The sequence below is a fragment of the Hermetia illucens genome, chromosome 1 (assembly GCF_905115235.1).
Source record: "Hermetia illucens chromosome 1, iHerIll2.2.curated.20191125, whole genome shotgun sequence".
Lineage (NCBI taxonomy): Eukaryota > Metazoa > Arthropoda > Insecta > Diptera > Stratiomyidae > Hermetia > Hermetia illucens.
In genome coordinates, this window is record NC_051849.1 from 158,963,510 (window position 1) to 158,984,510 (window position 21,001).

General features: G+C 39.3%; 1 protein-coding gene across 2 annotated transcripts in view; it reads left to right on the forward strand.

Moving 5' to 3' along the window:
* Positions 1 to 6,639: 6,639 nt before the first annotated feature.
* The window catches only part of LOC119660231 (estradiol 17-beta-dehydrogenase 11), a 204,797-nt gene continuing 190,435 nt past the window's right edge, over positions 6,640 to 21,001 (forward strand). The window contains exon 1 of one of the 2 annotated variants that reach the window (XM_038068691.1): positions 6,640 to 8,096. In XM_038068691.1, coding sequence (XP_037924619.1) covers positions 7,947 to 8,096 — 150 coding nt within the window. In that variant the 5' untranslated portion in view covers positions 6,640 to 7,946. The remainder of the gene's footprint in view (positions 8,097 to 21,001) is intronic. The other variant, XM_038068682.1, reaches the window with a different exon arrangement.

Sequence of the window (21,001 nt, forward strand, 5' to 3'; positions counted from 1 at the left end):
GTGTTTTATTGTTGGTCAAATTAACCACAGATAACCTTCTTCTGGTTGTGGGTACTTCCCATATGACTGATCAAGTTTTTGTTTTTGTTTCCGTTTATTGATTGGATGTACAGTTGGTTTGTGGTGGAAGTGAATTAGATATTGAATGATTAAACTTCGAACTTAGTACAAAATTTAAAACAGAGAAAAAGAGAATAATACCACAACTTCTTAGGGGAGAGGCTCTGCAATCTCTTTCCCTGCGATCGATGGTTACCTGATTTATTGAGGTGTAACTGTTCGGTTGTTAGTTGTGTGCGATCGCATGTAAACGGGCTGGTAACCCTCATATCGATAGTTAGCCTCTCGTCGGAAGCAACTGCTTTTAAACAATATACAGTGGTCGTAAATACGTATTTCCTATATAGGTGTCGATTTACTTCAATACTTGTTATGAGCGTTCATCGACCTCTTCATGCTCTTCCTTTCTGAATTTGTTCATTAAATTTCCAAGATCAAATGCAACAAAATTCGAGTAGGTGCCTAAAGTTCATTCACTTGCATGCTCCTCTGAGTAGTGATCTTTGCTTTAAATAATTTCCTGAAAACTGGAATTGGGAATCAATTTCACGGAAGACGGAATAAGAAGAAACGTGAAAGGGTTTATTCGAGGGGAGAGCCATCAAAGTATGATATTTCAAAGGCAAAGAATCGAAGTATGGCGAAAGCCATGGAAATGTAAATGTGCACAAATCCAGACGTCTCTTATTTAATCAGATTATTGAATTGAACGTCCATTAAGTTTGCGCAGAATTGCAGTGAGGAAAGCCGGTTTTGGGCAAAGCTCCCTATCGGTATTCCTCCTCACAAAGTTCATTCTTACAGTTTTCTTTTCCACACTTGATTTGATGTTCTCCACATCGAAAACGAAATATTATAGGGATTTGGGAAAGACGTTGAGTATGAGTTTGTCTTTCTGATGCGTCAAATATTGGATGTACAAATGATAAGGGTTTATCTCACCTGCTTCTCTTGGAAATTTCCTAGTTTTAAGACTCTGAAAATTGGTAATCTGTCGCAAACATGGTGCAAACCATTCTTTGGCGAATTTACGACTAGCTTTCACCTTTAATGCTACTGAAATAACCCCTTCTTTTAAAGTTTTCATAAAAGTCATAAAAATAGCAACAATATTATTATTATTCTTTTAAGGGAAGTTAACGGGGGCCCTAAAAGAAATATTGTGCCCCTTTTACTGATGATAGGGTAACTACTAATTATAGTACGACAAGCAAGCCAATAACCGTCAGGAATGTTAATATATTCATTAGTCCAGGTGCCTGGAGCTACTTTGCAGTGCCGGACACTATCTTAAAATGTATATGGAGGTTATATCATACTGGGCATATAACCTGCAGGCAGTGTCTGTAGACATCCCTTCCCCAGTTGAGAGTTTAGTCGACAGTGACCAGTAAGTATTCCCGCTATAATTCGGAGGTTCTTCTTGGTGAGGTATAAGCAACTTGGACTGCTCCATTCCGGGAAAGTTCGACGAGAATAGTTTCCTCAGCCGTTACTTTTCATTTCTTATTGTTATAACCACCTACCCGTTTCTGATTCCACGGAAGGGTCCTGGTGTGTGAACAGGCGTCTCTGCTTCCTGCCTGGCCAGTTCGTCTGCTGGCTCATTGCCTTGTAACCCAACATGGCCTGCAATTCAGAGTAGACCTTATTGTGCGAGCCGAGCGTAGGGGCAAACTGTCTATGGCGCGTATTTCCGCCTGGAATATGCTGGTGTATTTACACATTGGTTTAAAGTAGGTTTTCCTTGGGCTGGCGATAGTAGCCCGTCCTGTGGACAACCTTGAGTAGTGTTCAAGACAATAGAAATTGTACCTGTTGTACTTCCGTTTGCTTACTCTCTTTTTCGATACCCAAAAACGCACACAGTGCTATTTCCTTTGTTATAATATATAATAAATCCATTAGCTGATAGAGTGTAGTTTCGCTTGACCGTCCTGCCCGGTAAGGGTGTTGACACTGATATAGGGGATTGCGTCTTAGAACGTCAGTTCTAATATAGTTGTCTATGACCTTCTCCACCGTTTTGAGTGCGAACGATGTAAGGTAAATTGGTCTGAAAAGGATTCTTTTTATCCATCCATCTTTCGTCTATATCCTAAGACTATGCTGCGCTTCACCCATAGAATTGACGCTAAGATGACTTCTAGGCGTTTCTGGAGTAGTGCTTGCAAGATGCCCTCCACTCCAAGTGATTCCGGTGGTTTAAATGCTTTTCCCACCCCCCCACTTTACTCTAGTTTCCAAGCATAACTTTTTTGTTAGTTTCCAGTTCTCCTTTGTGCCCCTTTTGTTCATTGTAGTTGCATTGTGCAAAATGTTCCCTCCCGCCTTGGGTAGGAGCCCGGTAGATGAGTTCTGAGAAGCAGATATACCCTGTCCTCCTCATTCTCGATAAATATTCCATCTTTCTCCTTCCGACTAATAGCCTTGTCTTTTGTCATGGCTTTGTATAGCCTGGTTGCCTCCGTGATTTGTTCGATCCCTTCACAGAATATCCTGAAGCTGTTCCGTTTTCCTTCTCTGATTGGGTTGCTATACGCAGTCAGCACATTTACGTACCTCGCCCAGCCGACTACCTTTTAAGTGTTTCCCTCGGCTTCTAGTGAGACTTGTATTGCCACAAGGAACCCTGAAAGACATATTTATTCGTTCAAGAATGACGCAAGCCCTGAGTCCTAAATTGCCCGCATGCTTCCTCCTTGCAGACGCAAGTCTGTTCCGATTGTACCCAGGCTCCTGAGTCATATTTTAATGCTATCTTTGAATTTGCCCTCACAATTACTGCAGGTGAAACTTTTGCATGATGGAGGTTTACCTATGCTATCTTCGTTCTGACCAATGGTTTCGTTAGTGTTTTGAGCTCTTCCCCACTGTCGGAGTACTACCCTCCTTTTCCGCCATACGCTTTCTTGCGAGTAGCTATCCACCCTGAGCGCTAGAAAATCCAGATTTAAGTCATCCAGCTCCTCCTATTCACTGGGTCCTCGGTGGGTTTTTTATCCGATGTTTCCTCCGCAGTACCTTTCCTCGGATTTTCGTAGTGCACGTGCCACATCTATAGTTAATTTGGCAATTTCCATGTTTGATTGCCGATCAGTGATCAGTGATCAACCATCTACCCCGCTCATGACGAGTTTGTTTACCTTTGCCCTCCACCTTGTTTCTAAAGACTTTTCATAATCGGGTATGGAGATCATCGTTCTGAGTAACTACGAGTCCCCTAAGACCCTCCGGCTCTAACGTTGCGGCTTTAGGAAGAAACACTGTCACCATGTGTCTCCAGCACATTTCGACAATTCTACTCCTTCCCAACCTGGCAATTTAGGGACTACAGTTCTAAGCTATTCCACAGCGGTCTCCGTTGCGAAGTCCACCAGTATATGACCTGGTCGAAAGGGTATCCCGCTTCATACTCCATCCCTTTCACATCTGCCTGACGACAAGGTCTTTAAGAGTTTCCTGCTCCTTACGAATGAATATTTGCTTTTGGAAGTAGGGCCTGCCGAATGCCTTTCTTGGGTTCAGGTTTGGGATTTTTGGGAGCATTCTCCTCATGTGGGCTTATCTTCGCTGCTCCAGACTTTCGTGGCCAAGTTAATGATGGCTGATGTCTGTCTTGATTCTTCGTAAGGGTCTCTGTTGGTGTCAGGCCTTCCTTCAGATAACGTAAGAAACATTTGATCAGAGGCGCCTAAGAGGAAAAAAAGTACATTAGCAGTTCCGAAGAACGGAACTCAAATCACAGAAGGTAAGAAACTAGTGTCCCAAGTGCTAACGTCAGCAATCAGAAGGAAACCTAAGGGGAACGAGCATGATGAACGAACGACGGTTTCTAATAAAAAGGCAAAGACGACGAAGTGACATCCAAGGCAAGTTTGGCCATGGCAAAGATAATGCCGAACGAGGAGGGTCATGGTATGGTAAGCTACTTATGGCCAGGGTGGTTTTATTCCGTAAAAATTCGACACTCTGGCGTATCCGGGCCAGAGTTTTTTGACAATTTCCATCTCCTTACAAAAAAAGAAGAAGGCAGACAGACAGTAAACCGATTTTAATAAGGTTTTGTTTTACTCAAAAATTGAAATTTCTCCAGGGTCCCTGCCGTTCATATTCGTTTACTTCATATGACCATGACTCGCCTTAGAGTGCAATAAATTTACATAAAATAGAAAACTTTCATCAATAACTTTGTTAATAATGGTTAGATTGACTTCAAACTTTTCAGAACTATGCCTGATATTATCACTTTTGCAAAATTTCGTAATCTGGAATGAGTTTAATCAATGCATCATTATTAAATTTATTTGAGCAGATATTGAAATGAATGTATTTTGAGGCTTAGATTTCATATAGATGCATCACTGTGTTTTTTTCAGAATTTTCGGTTGGATAGATTTTGAGAACAAAATTTGTTTCACTTTTTACGCCACACATTTCCAATCTTCACTCCCCCGTGCTTTACCTATTATTAAAAATAGTAAGATCATTTTAGAGTAATACTAATTGAACTCTTTCATTTTATACCCCACAAGCCAAAATTTTGTGAATTGAATCGATTTTACTAAGGTTTACAGGTCAACGGCCTTGCTTGTAAATATTTAGAGTAGCCACTCTGTACTGACCGCGGCTTTGTGACGTTGACAACATTTTCTTTGCCTCATCCAACACAACACAAAACCTTATTAAATGCGGTTCATTGTCTGTCTGTCTGTCTGCCTGTCCGTCACACGCATTTTTTTTCGGAGACGGTTGTAGCGATTGGCACCAAATTTGGTAAAAAGGTGGGAACTGTGAGCGCTCACCCATATAGTGAGTTACATCCTTTTACGTTGAATTTAAGGGGGGGGGGGGAGGAGACCGCAAACATGCAAAAGGGGGGTGGACTTTTTTTTTCATCAAATATAGTCATGTGGGGTATCAAATTAAAGGTCTCGGTTAGTACTTTTCGAAGCCGACATTTGCCATTTGTTGAAAAGGTGGGGAGTGCGGCGGGTTGAAAGTGATAATTTTTTTAACGAACCCATTCTCTGAAACTACCCAACCGAAAAATCTGAAAAAAATCAAGGGGCTGCCACTATATGATGCCTAGGCTCCGGAATACCTTCCATACCGATACTTGTTGAAATAAAGTTAATAATAGTGCATTACTATAATTTTCAGTAATTGACAGGGAAACCCTCCTTAAGTTCTCCCTAGAATCACGCAGCAATATAGACTGCAGTATAGAGCATGATTCTCCCAAATTTGGTGAAAATCGCACTATTACTAACAAAGTTATACTAGGTCAAAACCCCCGCTCCTCTGCAAATTCAAGACTATGAATGTCAATATCACTTGAAAGTGGATATTTTCACATACTTAATATATGCATATTTTACGTGCTACATGCTAATAGGACAAACGCACACCCAAATCTCTTTACAAAAGAAATACACAAAACCTTTCATACCTGAAGCGTCTAGCTTCCGATTTCCCGACTTGTTTTTTTTATTTTCATTTTCAGGATTTAGCTCGCGTACCGGTTCATTTCGGAAGGCTTGTGTGAATTCCCTTTGTTTGTGTTATTTTCAGGATCCGGTACGGACCCACGCATCGGTATAGACACACAAATTTCTTATAATGACACGTGAGGAATCGAAATGCCCAAAGGACCCTCCACATTCCCGAACCTGGCTTGGACAGGGGCGTGCAAGCGCACGTCGTAGAGCGCTTGGATGGAGGTGCTTCAGAGCTTTATTTAGGCAATTTCCTTTAGGTTTTGGGATAGCTCTTCTCTCTAGGTCGTCTAAGGCCACTCAGGATGGTCGTTTGACATCTCAATTCTCTTTAGTTCATTACAACTCCAACTACGGTAGTTAAGCCTCGGTGCATCTTCAAGCAGTCAAAATGTCATTCGTAGGGGCGACATCACATCGATTCGGCTCGGCTTAACTTGTTGTCTACGTAGAAATTTTCCCTTAAAAGCTACCTAAATATAGCTAAGATAAATCTCATTTCATAATGGATAGCACCAGATATCTTTCAAAATCTAATGTGACATAAATCGAGAGTCACAGGTATATGTTAGGTACCACCCAAATAAACCAACAGTTTCTCTCTATATAAATTTCCTTTATTCCTCATTTAATGGGTATGCAATTTGCCGGCTTTTTCGAGAAGACTTCCAGAGTTTTCTATGAAAATCTAGCATTGGAGGGGTTAATGTTGCTGCCATACAAAGCCTACGTTTGAATACGCAGATTTCAGTTTTTTTTAAATATTCTTTTTCATGTCCACAGATCCGGAAAATATTTGGTCGAAAACATCCTAATAACTCCAGCGTCAATACGGGTAGTATTATTTTATGTTATTATTCCGTTAACCGAAAGAACCAGAAGAAGATAATATGGTAATTGCATCCCAGGTCTTGCACTCGGCATTCGTATTGCGCATTCTCGTTAATTTGGTACTAGAGCAGCAGGACATTGCGCATGTCCTGAAATGGGTCAAGGCTCTTGAAAAGGACGAGGGGAGGATTTTTTAACGGCTGTCAAATCTTTGTGTCGGTTTGTGATTGCAGTCAGCTGATAGGTGATGATCTACCAGACGTTCGGTATACCGTCTCTGAAGATTTAGTCAAAAAAATCGGTACCGGAAGTGTGCAAAGTGCCTTTGATAGTCTAAAACGAGTATCTGAATGTTTGCATATTTTAGGAACTTTTTGCATTTTACTCTCAGTTGTTTCGTGTGAATTAATTGTGAAAATGTGAATCTTTCTACTGAACATTTACAATTCAATAAAAGCTAAATCCCAAGCACGGTGTGCGTATCAAACGAATTACAACACACAAAACGTGTTTGGGGGAATTGAGACTCCGACTAACATCAAATGGAAGAGAAGCTCCAAAGAGCCTCACAAGAGCTGCACACCTTCGATGGCATAGCGGAGTGAAGGTCTTGCAGTCAGTCGCCTGAGTGTTCAGTAGTGACTCCCGAAGCCCCAAACAGACGACTTGGACGCCACTCAAACGCTACAAGCTCACTCGCGAGCGGTTACACGCCTAACATTTCCGTTTTGAATCCATTACGGCTCAGCTCAAAGCCACCCCCAAACGCTACAGCCACGATAATGCCAGTGCAATACTAATGGTCCGATCCAATGTGGGAATCAGTAGTCGGCACTGTTTGTCCATGTCCAGTCCATCCGGTTCGGTGGTGTCTACACCTCTAGTGCTTCCCGAACGTCCGAATAACAATAAATCCAGCGCTTAGAACGCATATGGTTGCAGTCTTGGACGCGGTCTCGAGTTCTAATCTTGCTAAGGCTCCAGTGGGCAGTAGGCTCCAATCGCTCAGCAATTGCAATTGCCGTCTTGCAGTTTTCCGATATTTGCAGTACGAAAACGAGGGAGAACTAGCTTCCGTCGCGGTCTGGAAAATTATTAACCAAAAATTCACAATTCTTCGTCTACGCTCCTACGTCTAGCGTGAACGTTGCAGAGAAATTCGTTTTGTTGTGGAATTGAAAACGAAATCGAGAGTTTTTGTGTTTGATCGGTTTTTTCGTGGAGTTTTTTCGGTATTTGGAGATTCACTTCTTTCGGTTGGTCAGTTTTCTGTGTCACATTATATAACTCGCAATTTTTTTGGAATTAATAGTTGCAACACATCATAATCATAACATAATAGAATTTATTCGATTTGGGTTAGCGATTTCCATTTTCCGGTATTTTATGATCCGATCTTAATCTTTGACCGGTTTTTTTAAAAATTTGGTGCAGTTAATACTTGAACTAAGAAGTGTGGGTGCTCACTATCTCTTAGAACTTGAAGTAAATTTATCTAATTTTCAAACAACCTAAATTGAGAAGTAACCATCTGAAACTAAGAACAATCTTAAGAAGATGACGTCACAAGTAATGAACGGAAACGGAAAAGCTTTCCACGACAGCGACGTCGGAAAACCACCTGAACCAAATTTCGCCATGACAACATTGCAAACTGTTTTGGATTTCATCTTGTTCATCTCCGTCTCGATTGGATACATCTTACAGGTAGGAAATTATGAAAATATTTGAGAGAGTTTTTTTCGTTATAAACATTTCGATTGTTCTCTTTTTGCATTAAGTTTTTGGTAATTTTTTTCCGCCGTTTTCTTTTTCGTTTATCGATAGTTGGTGAGTTAGTGGTTGAACTATCTTGGCATTAGGCGATGTTTCGCCGATGATGGCTTTTACGTTTTTTTGTCGATACCTTGATTTGTTGTTATACAATTCGTGGGGTCTGATTACCTGCACTTAATTAAAATGAAGTTGAAAGCATATGGGAGTTTGCGAGTAATACATGTATGCTATGCAGACTAGTGGCGTCATTTGGGAAATGTTGAAACCTCCTGTGAATACTAATAATGGCACCCACCATCTGTGGGTGGTTTAGAAGCGGAGAATGTGAGGTGTCAGTGAGTTTGTCAGGCTTTTTTAGAGACAATAGACTCAAGCCGTTTGCAAATTTACATTCATTGTTGGAAGATGAAATATTGTTCGAAGCTTTAAGTGCATAGTAATCGAAAATGAATGTTTGCTTTTAGAGATACAATGGGCTGTAAATAAACGGGAAGGTTAAGGACTTCTGTGGAATCTTTTAAGTGGAGGCTATTTGTCTATGCAGTTACTATCGCTAAAAAGATTTGTTCTTTTAAGAAATTTTCTGAATAAAAAGTAGTAATTACAGGTAACAGACTCTTCGGTTTACAAATTGTTGCCAGTTGAAATAAAAACTTTAGAATTCTTTGTGAATATTAGCAAAGATTTGAAAAGGTTAGAAATTGGAGAGACCAAATTAATACGGATAAAAGCATCAAAAGCATCTTAGATAAGATTGTGTTTTACACCAAACCTCTGAGAAATAACGATAATCTGAAGAAAACGTGCAAAAAACTCAAAACCACTTGGTGTTTTCGATCAGATTAACCGCCTTTAGTGTGTTTTGTTAACGATTTTAGTGGAAGACAAAATGAAGCGGAAAAAACAAAGGTATTTTGGGAATCCGCTATACGAAAACTTGGAAAACATTGTAAAATTATCATCAAATCACTAAAAAATTACGTCAATTCTTAGAATAATCTTGAAAGCCTAACAAAAAAAAATCAATTAATCCGGCATTAATGCGTGTAAACACTATAACTATGTACACGTTCCCCATGAACTTACTATGTAAATTTTTACTAAACAAATGCTTGTTATTTTAAAACGTGGTAAAAAGATAATTGTAAACATTGAAAATTAAGTACATATTCAAAATGTTTCTTTGGATTCGTTAAGATTGCCACTAGAAAAATATTTCATTTTGGAATTTGTCTTTCAAATATTTGTACGGAGCCGGAACAAGGTGAATTGGGATGTGTTATTGTAAATATGGCATCTAAACGAAAAAAGTGGATTGTCATTATTATTCAGCGTTATGGGTATGAAAGAGATTGAATTTTCAATGTCTTCAAATGGGAAACCAGACAGTTCAAGATAATGTGCTCTTGAAAAAGTGGTTCACGATTAAAAAAAAACAAAACAGATGAAGGCTGGAATAACTGTCAATTGAATTTTTATCAGCAAGTATAAACATTTATGTTTATCTAACTAAGATTTTGTCCCTTTTTTATATCACGTTTTTTAGGTAGAGTCCTTTCTTGTTGTCTCTATCCGCCAATCGAGTCATTCAACTTTATTTCGGTGTTCACTAAAACGAGTTCCTCTATTTTTGACTAGATAGCATTGACAGTTTTTTCAATCATTGTGTTTCAACAATTGTCAAAGTTATCAATGACGTTCAGCCGTCATAATATTTAGTCAGCTCTATCAATTTATAGTGAATTGTTGCAAGTTTGCCAAATGTGACGAAATCATAATAAATATTATCGGAATTCCGGTTCAGCTCTGAATAAGCAACGTGAGGGACCTCGGTCTTCATCATGGCTTCATGGTGCAGGCAATTCGTCACATTAGTACGTTACTTTGAACCTTAAGCCACGAAACAAATATCAGTGCGAAGTGAAAAAAAGGCAGACCAAGCAATGTAGATTCAGCGCCGATCAGCTGAATTGGATACCGTCAGAGAATAAACCCGGCTTAATTTGCGGTTTGATTTGGTTCTATATGATTATAAAATTATGCTGACGCCTGACGCCTGACGACCATAGGCAGCACCGGGAGTTCGTCAACTGGCCACTGAAAATGTTAGCCAAAAATTCAGATTTTGGTTAAAAAGATCGTCCGAAAACTAAAATTGACTTTGTTGGAGCGACCATATGACAAGTGTTCGACCAAGCATCAATGCAACCGCAAAACTTGACAGTTTGGTGCCGTTTGTGACATGGTGGCATAATCGGACCTTACTTGTTTCAAAATCAGGCAGGAGGCCCTGTTACCGTCAATGGTTCTCAGTGATGTTAACCGACTTTTTATATATAAAAAAGGTGGACGGTTTCTACGTTAGGAAAAAACTGGTATATTCTTACAAATATCGATATCTAGGGAGCCGGTTGCTATCTCCCTCATTTGAAAGATTGTAACAAACATAGAGAAAGAGAGTAAATAGCTCCCGAAATTATGATATTTTCAAAAATATTCCGGGCTTAATAATAATAATCATTGGCGCAAAAATCCAATTGGATCAGGGCCTTGTAGTGTGTTAGAGCGCTTCATTCAAGACAGTGACAGGATTATAGTACATACCTTATAGGAGGCCGAAAACTAAGCAACCAACAACATCAAATCGCCCTGGTTAAACGAGAAGAATAAAGATAGGAGAATACAACTTTGAGACCGTTGATAATTCCTCCTACCTTGGGGTCGAAAATCACAACCGATAGTAGCTACGACGATGAAATCCGTGCACGGTTGTTGTCAGCCAACAGAGCCTATTTCAGCTTACAAAGACTGTTCCGCTCGAAACATCGCACCATAGGGTCAAAGCTCTTACTGTACAAGACTATGATCTTGCCAGTCCTCATGTATTCCTCGGAGATTTGGGTTCTTAGCAAGAAAAATTGCAAACTCTTGGCCGCGTTCGAGAGAAGAATCCTCCTAAGAATTTTTGGTCCCCTACATGAGGATAGACGATTCCGTAGCCTACATAATGACGAAATCTATGAGCGATACCATGACCGTCCGGTTATGGATTAGGCCCGGTTCAATAGGTTACGGTGGGCGGGTCACTTAATCCGTATGTATGAGGATGATCCCACCCGGAAAGTCTATCTATGGTAAAAAAAGAAGACGAAGCAGACCCTGTCTAAGATGGAGCGATGGCGTGGGTCAGGACGCCAGACAGCTTTTAGGGATATAGAATTTGTGGACCTCGGCGCAAAACCGGGGTTTTTGAATTTCCTTATTAAGGCAGGTCTAGACCGGATAACGGTTGTTGCACCGTTGATGATGATAGTAGGAGGCAATGTGGTCAGCATTGCTCGGGCTAAACCTGACAAGTAGGGTGCCTGATATAGCAAAACAAACTTTAATTCTGACCATTGCACTGTGAACTGGTGCATTGTTGTGATGAAACACATTGTCTTTTTAGACAAATGCAGCCTTGTTTGCTTGCTTTCTTCCTTCAAAAGTTGTAATAATTTTCCAAACTAATTGTCGTTGAATGTTTTCCTTCCTCAAGATAGTCAATGAAAATAATACCATTCGCATTCCAAAAGAACCAACGCCATGGCCTTGCCTGTGGATGAAATGGTCTTCGGTTTCTTTGAACAGGCTCTCCCTTTTGAGTTCATGGTTTGATCGTTTTTCCTCTCGGGTGTGAAATGATACACCAATATTTCATCCATGGGTACGACGCAAATATTCTGCTTTGTATCAGTGAAACTTCGCTAAAAACTCAAGCGAAACATCTTCACGGCACTGCTTTTGCTCGAATGTGAGCAGATACGACACCTATTTTGCACATAGCTTTCTAATCTCCAAATTTTCGATGAATATGTACCATATCTTTTGAAATGTGTGTTATATCTGCTAACTCGCAGACTTTTAGTCGATTATCACCCAGTACCATTTTGTGGATGTTCTGCACTATTTTTGAAGTCGTCACCTCATTTGGCCGAGCACTCCAAGGCTCATCTTTGCAGATCGTGCGGCCTCGTTTAAGCTTTGGTACTTAATGTTTTATTGTTCTAAACGAAAGACCAGACTCACCTAAAGTAGAATCCCGTTAAGCTTTTAGACTGGCTGCGCTTAGGTTGTTCAAATAAAAGAACTGTGCCACATAACGATGACTAATTTTCTCCATTTTCAAAAATTTACTAAAAACGTTCACTACTGATGGCCGCCAAACAAATACTCAACAGGGAGGCGTCTTAAAACTTAAAATATATGCCTGTGATTGTGTACTTTTAAACAAAGTGTCATTTGTAAAAGATCTACCGCCCTCTCTTTGTCAAGTCGGGAACTTTTGGGACAACCCTCGTTTTGTTAATCAAGTTGAATACAAGCTTTTTCCCTTTTCTAACAGAATGTCATAATATAACTTTGAGGAAGTCCTTTATTTGTTCACTTTTCTTCGGAAATATGTTGATCTGATCTTGAATTGCGTTTCCAAGATATTTGCTTGGTGGTCGCTATGTATACTATATTCCTCATTGATATACCAATACAGTTCCTTGGTCAGTTTGTAGCTAATGAAGTTGCCGCACGCTATGGAAGCTGCTTCTTTCACTTTGAAATTGAAAGTGCCTCAAGTAGAGTGCATCTTCTTGCACTAGATTCGCAGCTCCCCCCCTGTCAACTCAGTTGCTGTAATCGCTTGCCATAATTTTTGGATGATCGCAACATGCATCACAGACTAGCTTTTCCATCAATGGCCCATATTCTTCTAGCATTAGGGTGGATGGAGGTTGTTAAGCTACAGAAGACTCTAATTTTCGTCCCGGGATGATCAATTTTGCAGGTTTCTGTTTGTTTTCTGTATAGCCCGAATTAAACAAGTTTTTATCGTCGCTTCCCTATTCATATTTGTTGTCCGAATACCTTTTGTAGGACGCGTTAGAATGTATTTCCTGTCCCTATTTGCATTAGAAAAATATGTCCTCGATCGCTTGGCATTGATCGTACCTATCTTGTAAACCTCTTCATTTTATCCTGGGAGACGGGAGGGGATTTTCATTTTCGATACAACCGGAATGTACCATCTTAAATGTAGTTTCCGTCATGTCTCCAAAACCAGCCCATTTATTTAGAGCACTTGTTCAGCTATATTTGCCCCGGAACCAACTAACGATGTGAAGAGGAACTACGATTTTTACAAGCCTTTTTATCATTACTCGACGTTTTCTAAACACTTCCAGTTCATTTTCCGTATTTGTGGATCTATCGTTTGGTATTTTTGGCTACTAAAGCCATTTTCGTGCTGCTGCCTTCTTTCTCGTTACACCATTGCAATAAATGATGTCGTAGCGACGACATAGTTCTAGCTATATTCGTGGTGGTCAACGATCTTTGGATGTTTCCATATGATGATTTTGAATTTTCCTCTTGCTTCGCCGTAACACTGAACAGAGTTTTTGCAAGATTCCTTATAGGAATGCTCCTTTACTTCATAATTTCTGAACACTACTTTCTAGTCCGCTCTTCTGGCAAGGTGACTTGCTAGCCGCAAATTGGAGTCCAGTCAGGTCTTCTTTTTGGGGAAAGAAGGACTAGTTGATGTTAGATGTAATGTTGAACCAGCCCTTCGCACCTTCCAGGTAGGTGTTCCCCTGTTTCAAATAGGTATTGACTTCACAATGACTCCAGCAATGACTTCAGGTGTCTATAACTTTGCATACGAAGCCAAATCGCCCACCACCTCCTTATCAGTGTAAGACGTAAGCAGTGTAATGATTATTTTCGGCCAATATAAAAAGCATGTATTTTCATTTTATTTATTTGACTATCCTCGCATATGTATATATCATAAATTATGAAGCAGTTTATCTTGTGAAATAGAATAATAATGGCAGATTACTTGGTTGCTCAACTTAATAGGACCTCCCTCCACTTAGATTTTTTTCCGATCTGAACATTGACAGTGTGGCTGAAAGACATTAGGCGTTCCGTAATTGTAAGAGACGCCTCTACAATTATTTTTGTTATGGATTTGAATTGATTCTAACTTCCTAAATATCTAATGGTGTCGCCAGGGAAGCCACTATCTTCTGCACTTTATTATATGATTTACTCTTTTGTAATGTTAAAATTTAAAAAAAAAAAACCCAAAATTGATGGTGTTGCGTAAGTCTCTTCTTTGTATATCGCGTCAATTTTGTGTATTTTGACTGCTCTGGTATTCCATTATCATTATACTAAATCATGTACAAGTAATAAACGTTCAGCATGGGAACAAATCAAAGACTACCATAGACATCGATGACAAACTAGCACTGGAATTCTTGTAACAAGGCTGGCATAACCAACTCGACCATCGCATAGTCGAAAGCGGTTATAGATGTCACTTGCCTAATAACCATATCAGACAATATCATTGGGTTCTGGCCTTGGCTGAACTGAGGCTGCACCCATTTTGTTTGACACGCTTCGTTTGATCAATTCAAATAAGTTACACTGCTAAAACCTTCAGAGTTTACGCTTTTGCTGGCACTGGCGTCCGAAGAAAAATTCTAAATTAGATTCATATTCAACTGAGTAAGATGTTATCTCTATTCGGCGGAATCAAAAGTGTGATCAATTCATCCCTCCTGTTCTCAAAGCGGTGTGTAACGAAACGTACAGGTCTAGGTTTCAACCAATTCCGATTTCTATGACGGATGTTCATTGCAGTTTTGCTTTAGGGTTTGACGTCCTGTTTAACTGATCTCTACAGGTTGATAATACCCAGGTTACCAGATTCAATCTTTGCTACCTTGTTTCTTTTCTTCTAGATCCATTTTTGCTCGACGTCCTCATAAATGATCTATTTTTCATTTGGTTTATTTCAAAACGAAGATTAACTGCTAGTAACGATACCAGTCTTCCCATAAGTTGATAGTGAAAAGAGAAGAAAGAGAAGAAAGTGGATTCAATGTGATCGAGTGCCGTTTAGGTTAGCATCAGCATTAGGTCTGTCCTGTTAATCAAGACATTTACGAAGTAAACCAATGAAAGGTAGGAGGAGTTTTCTAAACATGCAGAGTGAGAGAGTTATTTCTGTGGCGGAAAACCGCTGAAATTTACAGGAGTGAACAGACGACCACTGTTTCGTCCGAGTTTCGCGTTTCCGTCCTCTGTTCAAAGTCTCCCTCTACTTTGCGGCCGTTTTCCTTCATATACTCCATATCTCTCCATATGTTCTCAGGAACAAAAAGTCTCCCTCGAGTGCGTATTTTCATCTTTTGCTTCCCACTTGAATGCCATTTTCGGTATTTTTGTCATCTCCATTTCACGCCTTTTGCAATTTTATGGTAGTGTAAATTTTTGGCTTATCATTGATTGCATCTAATCCCTAGTTCTTATTAATTAGCTATTCCTTTCTATTTAGAATTGCTCTCATATCCTCCACAAGATCTTTCTTTTCTTCAAAGGATTTTTAACATTTCTTTTTTAACAAGTAGTGGGTTGGCAGCTATTTCTTCTATTCACTAACGGTGTAATCACAGTCTCCATGAAACTTTAACCAGCAAAGCGGCCTGAGGCACATCCTCTAAGATTTCTTTCAGGTTATACGACCTCAGAGGGCTATTTCGGTTCTATGGGTCCCAGGTAAACTCCAATGAGGCTTCGATGCTAGAGTCACTTCAGGTTATTTTTTTAAGGTTTTATTTGCAAAATAAAACCTTATTAAAATCGGTTCAATGTTTTCTGTCTGTCTATCTGCCTGTCTGTTACACGCACTTTTCCCGGAAACGGCTGTAGAGATTGAGACGAAATTTGGTGAGAAGGTGGGAACTGTGAACGCCCAGCCATGTAGTGAGTGACATCTTCATGCATACATGCAAAAGGGGGATGTACATTTTTTTACCAAGTATAGTCATGTTGGGTATCAAATGAAATGTCTTGATTAGTATATTTGTTTGAAAAGCGGGGAGTGGGAGGCGCTTAAAGTTATGATTTCTTTAACGGACCCATTCTCAGAAACTACTCGACCGAAAAATTTGAAAAAATCATGAAGCTGCCTCTAAATGGGGTCCAGGCTTCAAAATATTCTCTATATCCATATCTGCCTTAATGAAGTTAATAATAGTATATTACTATATTTTTGGAGAAATTGAATAGAAACTCCCTTGACTATATCCTAGAGTTATAAAGATTTATAGTAGGAAGCATGTTGTCCCCAAGTTTGATCAAAGTCATATAATTGCTAACAAAGTTACAGTAGCTCAAAGTTGACGTTAACTAAATCTCAATATCACACTAAAGTGAGTACTCTGACATGTTAAATGCATATATATAACGGGTTACTTACAAGTGGGATAGTTCTGCACTCAAATGTTCTCGCAGAAGACACAGACAAAACCTTTCACACCTGCGGCGCCGAGTTTCCTGTTTTCCGAATTGTTGTATATTTGGGTTGAATCGCCCTTCTCAAGTATGTGGGTAGTTCACTCCTCAGCAAACTAACTGTAATTAACTTTAGTCCGGATAGCGAAGTCCTCCCACTAGAATTATTCCGTGCTGGGTGCAAATATTTCATACAGATCTGCATTGTGTTCTTGCATTTTCGTGCGACCTATTTGGCTGTAGACAGTTGCTTTATTCTGAAACTGTGGACAAGCGATCCCAATAAGTGACTACCACTGGGTGGAGCTTTTAGCTTACATTTTTAGGATCAGTACGTGGTCAATTAAACGTGTTACCATTGGGGTGATGTCTGAGTTTTTATAACCCCGTTGATGTGAGAATCAAACCTATTGTCTAGTGGACATTAAATTTTCGAATTTTGATCATAACGGTTATCGTTTCCTGTTCCCGCTTTGCCAGTGACTAAAACCTATTTATGACCAAAACCTTGAAAAATGTTGTCCGAAGTAGTCTATCCTCTCTGAACCAGTAGGTGCTCGGCTTGGTTAATCTTTTTGGCCATACCCAACCCCTTTATGAATGCGACGATAATTGAAATAGTATTTTCGACAACGATGGTAAAACATTTTAGGTGACTGTGAAAATTGTATTTCATTTCTTCGTCTTCATTTTAATTAAGAACGTGGGTACTGATGAGTCGAACGCCAGCATGTTGGCATTTTTGGAAGCTCATTCGGTTTTGAAATCTTCTTTGGGTAAATTTTGGGCCTCATTGTTTCCTCGACCAAGTCAAAATTATCGATTTCCCGAACATATCCCGCTCATAAAGAGTACTGGCAATTAAGTAGCCATGATTTCCACTCCGTTTAGTAGTAGTAATGATGATAACTGTATATTTTGCAGATTGTTTAAATTTCTCATTTTAGATTCAGATTTGATATTAGTAGCTTATGAGCCCATTGATTGATTGATCAGATCATTGATATTTTTATCTCCCTTAACAAAAGGTAGGATCAGGTAGGACTTAACACTTTCGTGGAAGAAAGAAGGAACCTAGAGGAAACCCTAGGTGAAGTGCTATTACCGGAAAATTTTGTCGGGAGAATGGTAGCTTGCCAAGAAGACTGGGATGCGATCAATTTCGTAATCGCAGTGATCCAGGGGAAACTGCGAAAAGCAGAAGAAGTGGGGAAGGCGCGGTTAGGAACCCCGCGGGAAGACGGAAGGAGACCTAGCTAAAGTAAGCTAACTCCGCCTCGTGATGTAATACCTAAAGCCGGTTCCACGTGGTAGGGGGGAGTCGGGGGTGGTTTTAGTGGGTAAAAATCCGACACTCTGGCGTGCCCAGGCCAGAGTCTTTTGAAGATTTCCACCTCCTTAAAAAAAAGGTAGGACTTAGCAATTATTGCAACTGGACTAAGAGTTCATCTATATCTTCTTCATCACTTCCTCCTGTTTCTAACATTGCTGAGGATAATGCTAGGTCCGCTGTTTTGAAACAGAGCAAGTTGCAGAGATTCTTCTTTCTACTATACGTGTTATAGGTGTACGTTTTATTTATTGAGAATATTTGGCTCATTAAAGATTTGTTAGAAGCCGCCGGGTTTTTTAATTATCTTACTTTTGGTATCTCAATTCAGTTCAAATATGATTATTTTACTTTTCTATGCTGTGTATAAGAAAGAACTCTTTGGTATAGTACCACAGTGCATTCAGTATTATTTTATTTTAGAATGATTTATTAAAACTTATATATATAACAGAATGACAGATAACGAAAATGTCGAACTTCATCGGTATCGTGTAATAAGAATAAAAATCTTCTCAAACTTAATCCCGGGCAATAAAATGAACAGAAGAGAGCTTCATCTTGAAGTAACATTCTCTTTTTCAGGAGTTTCAAATCTGTTAACAAAAAAAACTCTAAAATGCATTAAAAAAGTGATTGTGAATCGTAAAGGTAAAACGAGACTCTTAAGCGAATCTATCAAGATGTTTAATGGTTTACTGCATTTCCATAAATGTAAAAAGTGGACATATTTTTTACATACACTGAAAAGGTAAATCAGACCACGGAATAATACGGAATAATCTGAAACTGTATTGGGACTTAAATCAAATAACTCAGTTTACGGAAAGTCTAAAAAAGTTGCCATTATGAGTTTAAATGTGTGCAGTGTTCAAATTTAACAAAATCACGGACGTCTAGAGTGGATGCCAGTGACTTAACACTTTGCTTGTTTGTTTAATTTTTGCAATATTTTCATTTTCAATGTGCTTCTGGCTGTGATTTCCCCGAGGTCATGGAAAAATACATCGTCTGTTTCCTCGCCGAGAGTTCTAGATCATGGCCGAAACCCACTGGATTTAAAGAAGGAAGTAAGTGAGGTCAAATTGAAGGTTGATGTGCCGGTTCATCCGCCGACGAAAAAAATGTTAATAGACTTTTGTGACTAATATGGTTATATGTTTAGCTAATGAAACAAAACCTTAATATGGCATTGTATTATTTAATGGAAATGAATCAGAGATATTACTATAATTTAGTAAAATATAGAGGACGAAAAGCATCTTTTTTTATTAACTATAACTTCTTAATAATGAGAATGGGGTCCCCTTTCGATGGTTGTTGTGTCTATCACAAATATAGAAAGGGTATATGAATCCGTCCTATAATTGGCAAAAATGTTAAAAGGTCTCCTATATCTAGTTGCTTTAGCCTAAACTTCAGAGTATATGCTTGATGTGTACAAGTTGTGGACGTAGTATCAAGATGTGCATGGAGGTTTCGTCATCCTCCTCCCATGATCAGCACTTACTGTCCTCCTTTGATGCAATTTTAGCCTGCAATCAGCTGTGAGGATATCGGTACACCGGACTATTCTATTTCTTGTAAATTAACCCAGCTTAGTCCCCTTAGCTATTTTTTTTCTTGGGGTGTCATGATCGTTTGTTAATTCATCTGGTGCTTCCTTGTCTACTATCCAAATCTCACAATCGTGACTCTATGCATGAAATAATCTGAATTACTGATGTTGCGACAGAATTAATGCATCAGAGCTGCAAAATCGTAACAAAGGTCATGATGTACATCGAAATGTACGCTACCTCCAGAAGAACAACGTTGACCTTTGCTTTTTAAGGTTTTGTGTAAAACAAAACCTTATTAAAACCGGTTGATGTAGTCATGTGGGGTATCAAATGAAAGGTGTCGATCAACACTTTCTGCCAGGCCTAGTTTTGACACCTGTTGGAAAGGTTGGGAGTGCGAGGGGCCGAAAGTGATAATTTCTTTCACGGAAAATTAGAAGCTACCCTCCCGAAATATCTTTCATACTGACATCTGTTCAAATAAAGTTAATGACAGTATATATTACTATAATTTTTAGTAATTGACTCCAAAACCCCCCTTAAGTTCATCCTAGAATTACCAAATTGTAGCAAAGTACGCATAGAGTATAATTCTTCCTTTGGTGGAAATTGCACTATTACTAACGAAGTTATAGTAGGTCAAAGTTGTCCCTTTTGTGCAAATCCAAGACTTTGAATGTCAGAATCAGGCGACAGTCTGTATTCTCACATAACATATGCATATATTACATGCTATGTTCTAATTTTTACATAAGAATATACACAAAACCTTCCATACTTGAAGCGTCCAGCATCCAGTTTCCCGATTGAGATGCTTTGAGCAAAAGCGAGATTTCAAATATGCTCATGGCTGTTATCAGAATAATATAATGCGACTAAATTGTCATGCGTTGCAAGTGAAATTAAATCTACTTCGGCAATTGAAATTCGGATTAGGTTCCAGAGCGTGGTGGTCATCAGCATTAGTTTATCTTGTAATTGGTGATGAGCTTCACTTTGTTTTAACTGAGGGAGATAAAGGTACCAAAAAGATTCCGATTACGCAAGTTGCATACATTTGCTTGCTCCATATCACTAACCGAACTTTGTCTTATGCTTTAGGCGCAGCGAAGCAAACTAAAGCTAAATATGTAATATGAAAAGGCGGGTGGAGAATGGGACAATGGTTAAAAAAGAAGGTGCCTTTCTAAATGTTGAGTTTGTGCATTTGTCACAAGTGCATCGAGGTTGATTTCTTTCGATCTAGTGTATTCTTGAATACTCCAATAGTTATGTCGCCCTTGTCGTTTTAGTAGGTCTCAACCAGTTTATATGTGAACACTACGTTCTTGAAAAAGGAAGTAGATGTTATTACTTTGCAACTTATTTCTTTTTCTTTTCTTGTAGTCCTTGCCTTGCAAGTAGACTGAGGCTTTTTCTTCGGCATAGATACAAAGATGGAAATTATGACGATCCCAGCACCAGTTCTTTGCTTTCTTATGGCAAATGGTCATTGGGAGACGTTTGCGACAGTATTCTAGTATCTTAAAGATCAAAGGGCAAGTCGCATTTGCTTGTAGTGTTACCAGGAAAGGCTGATCAGCACGACAGCATAAAATGAG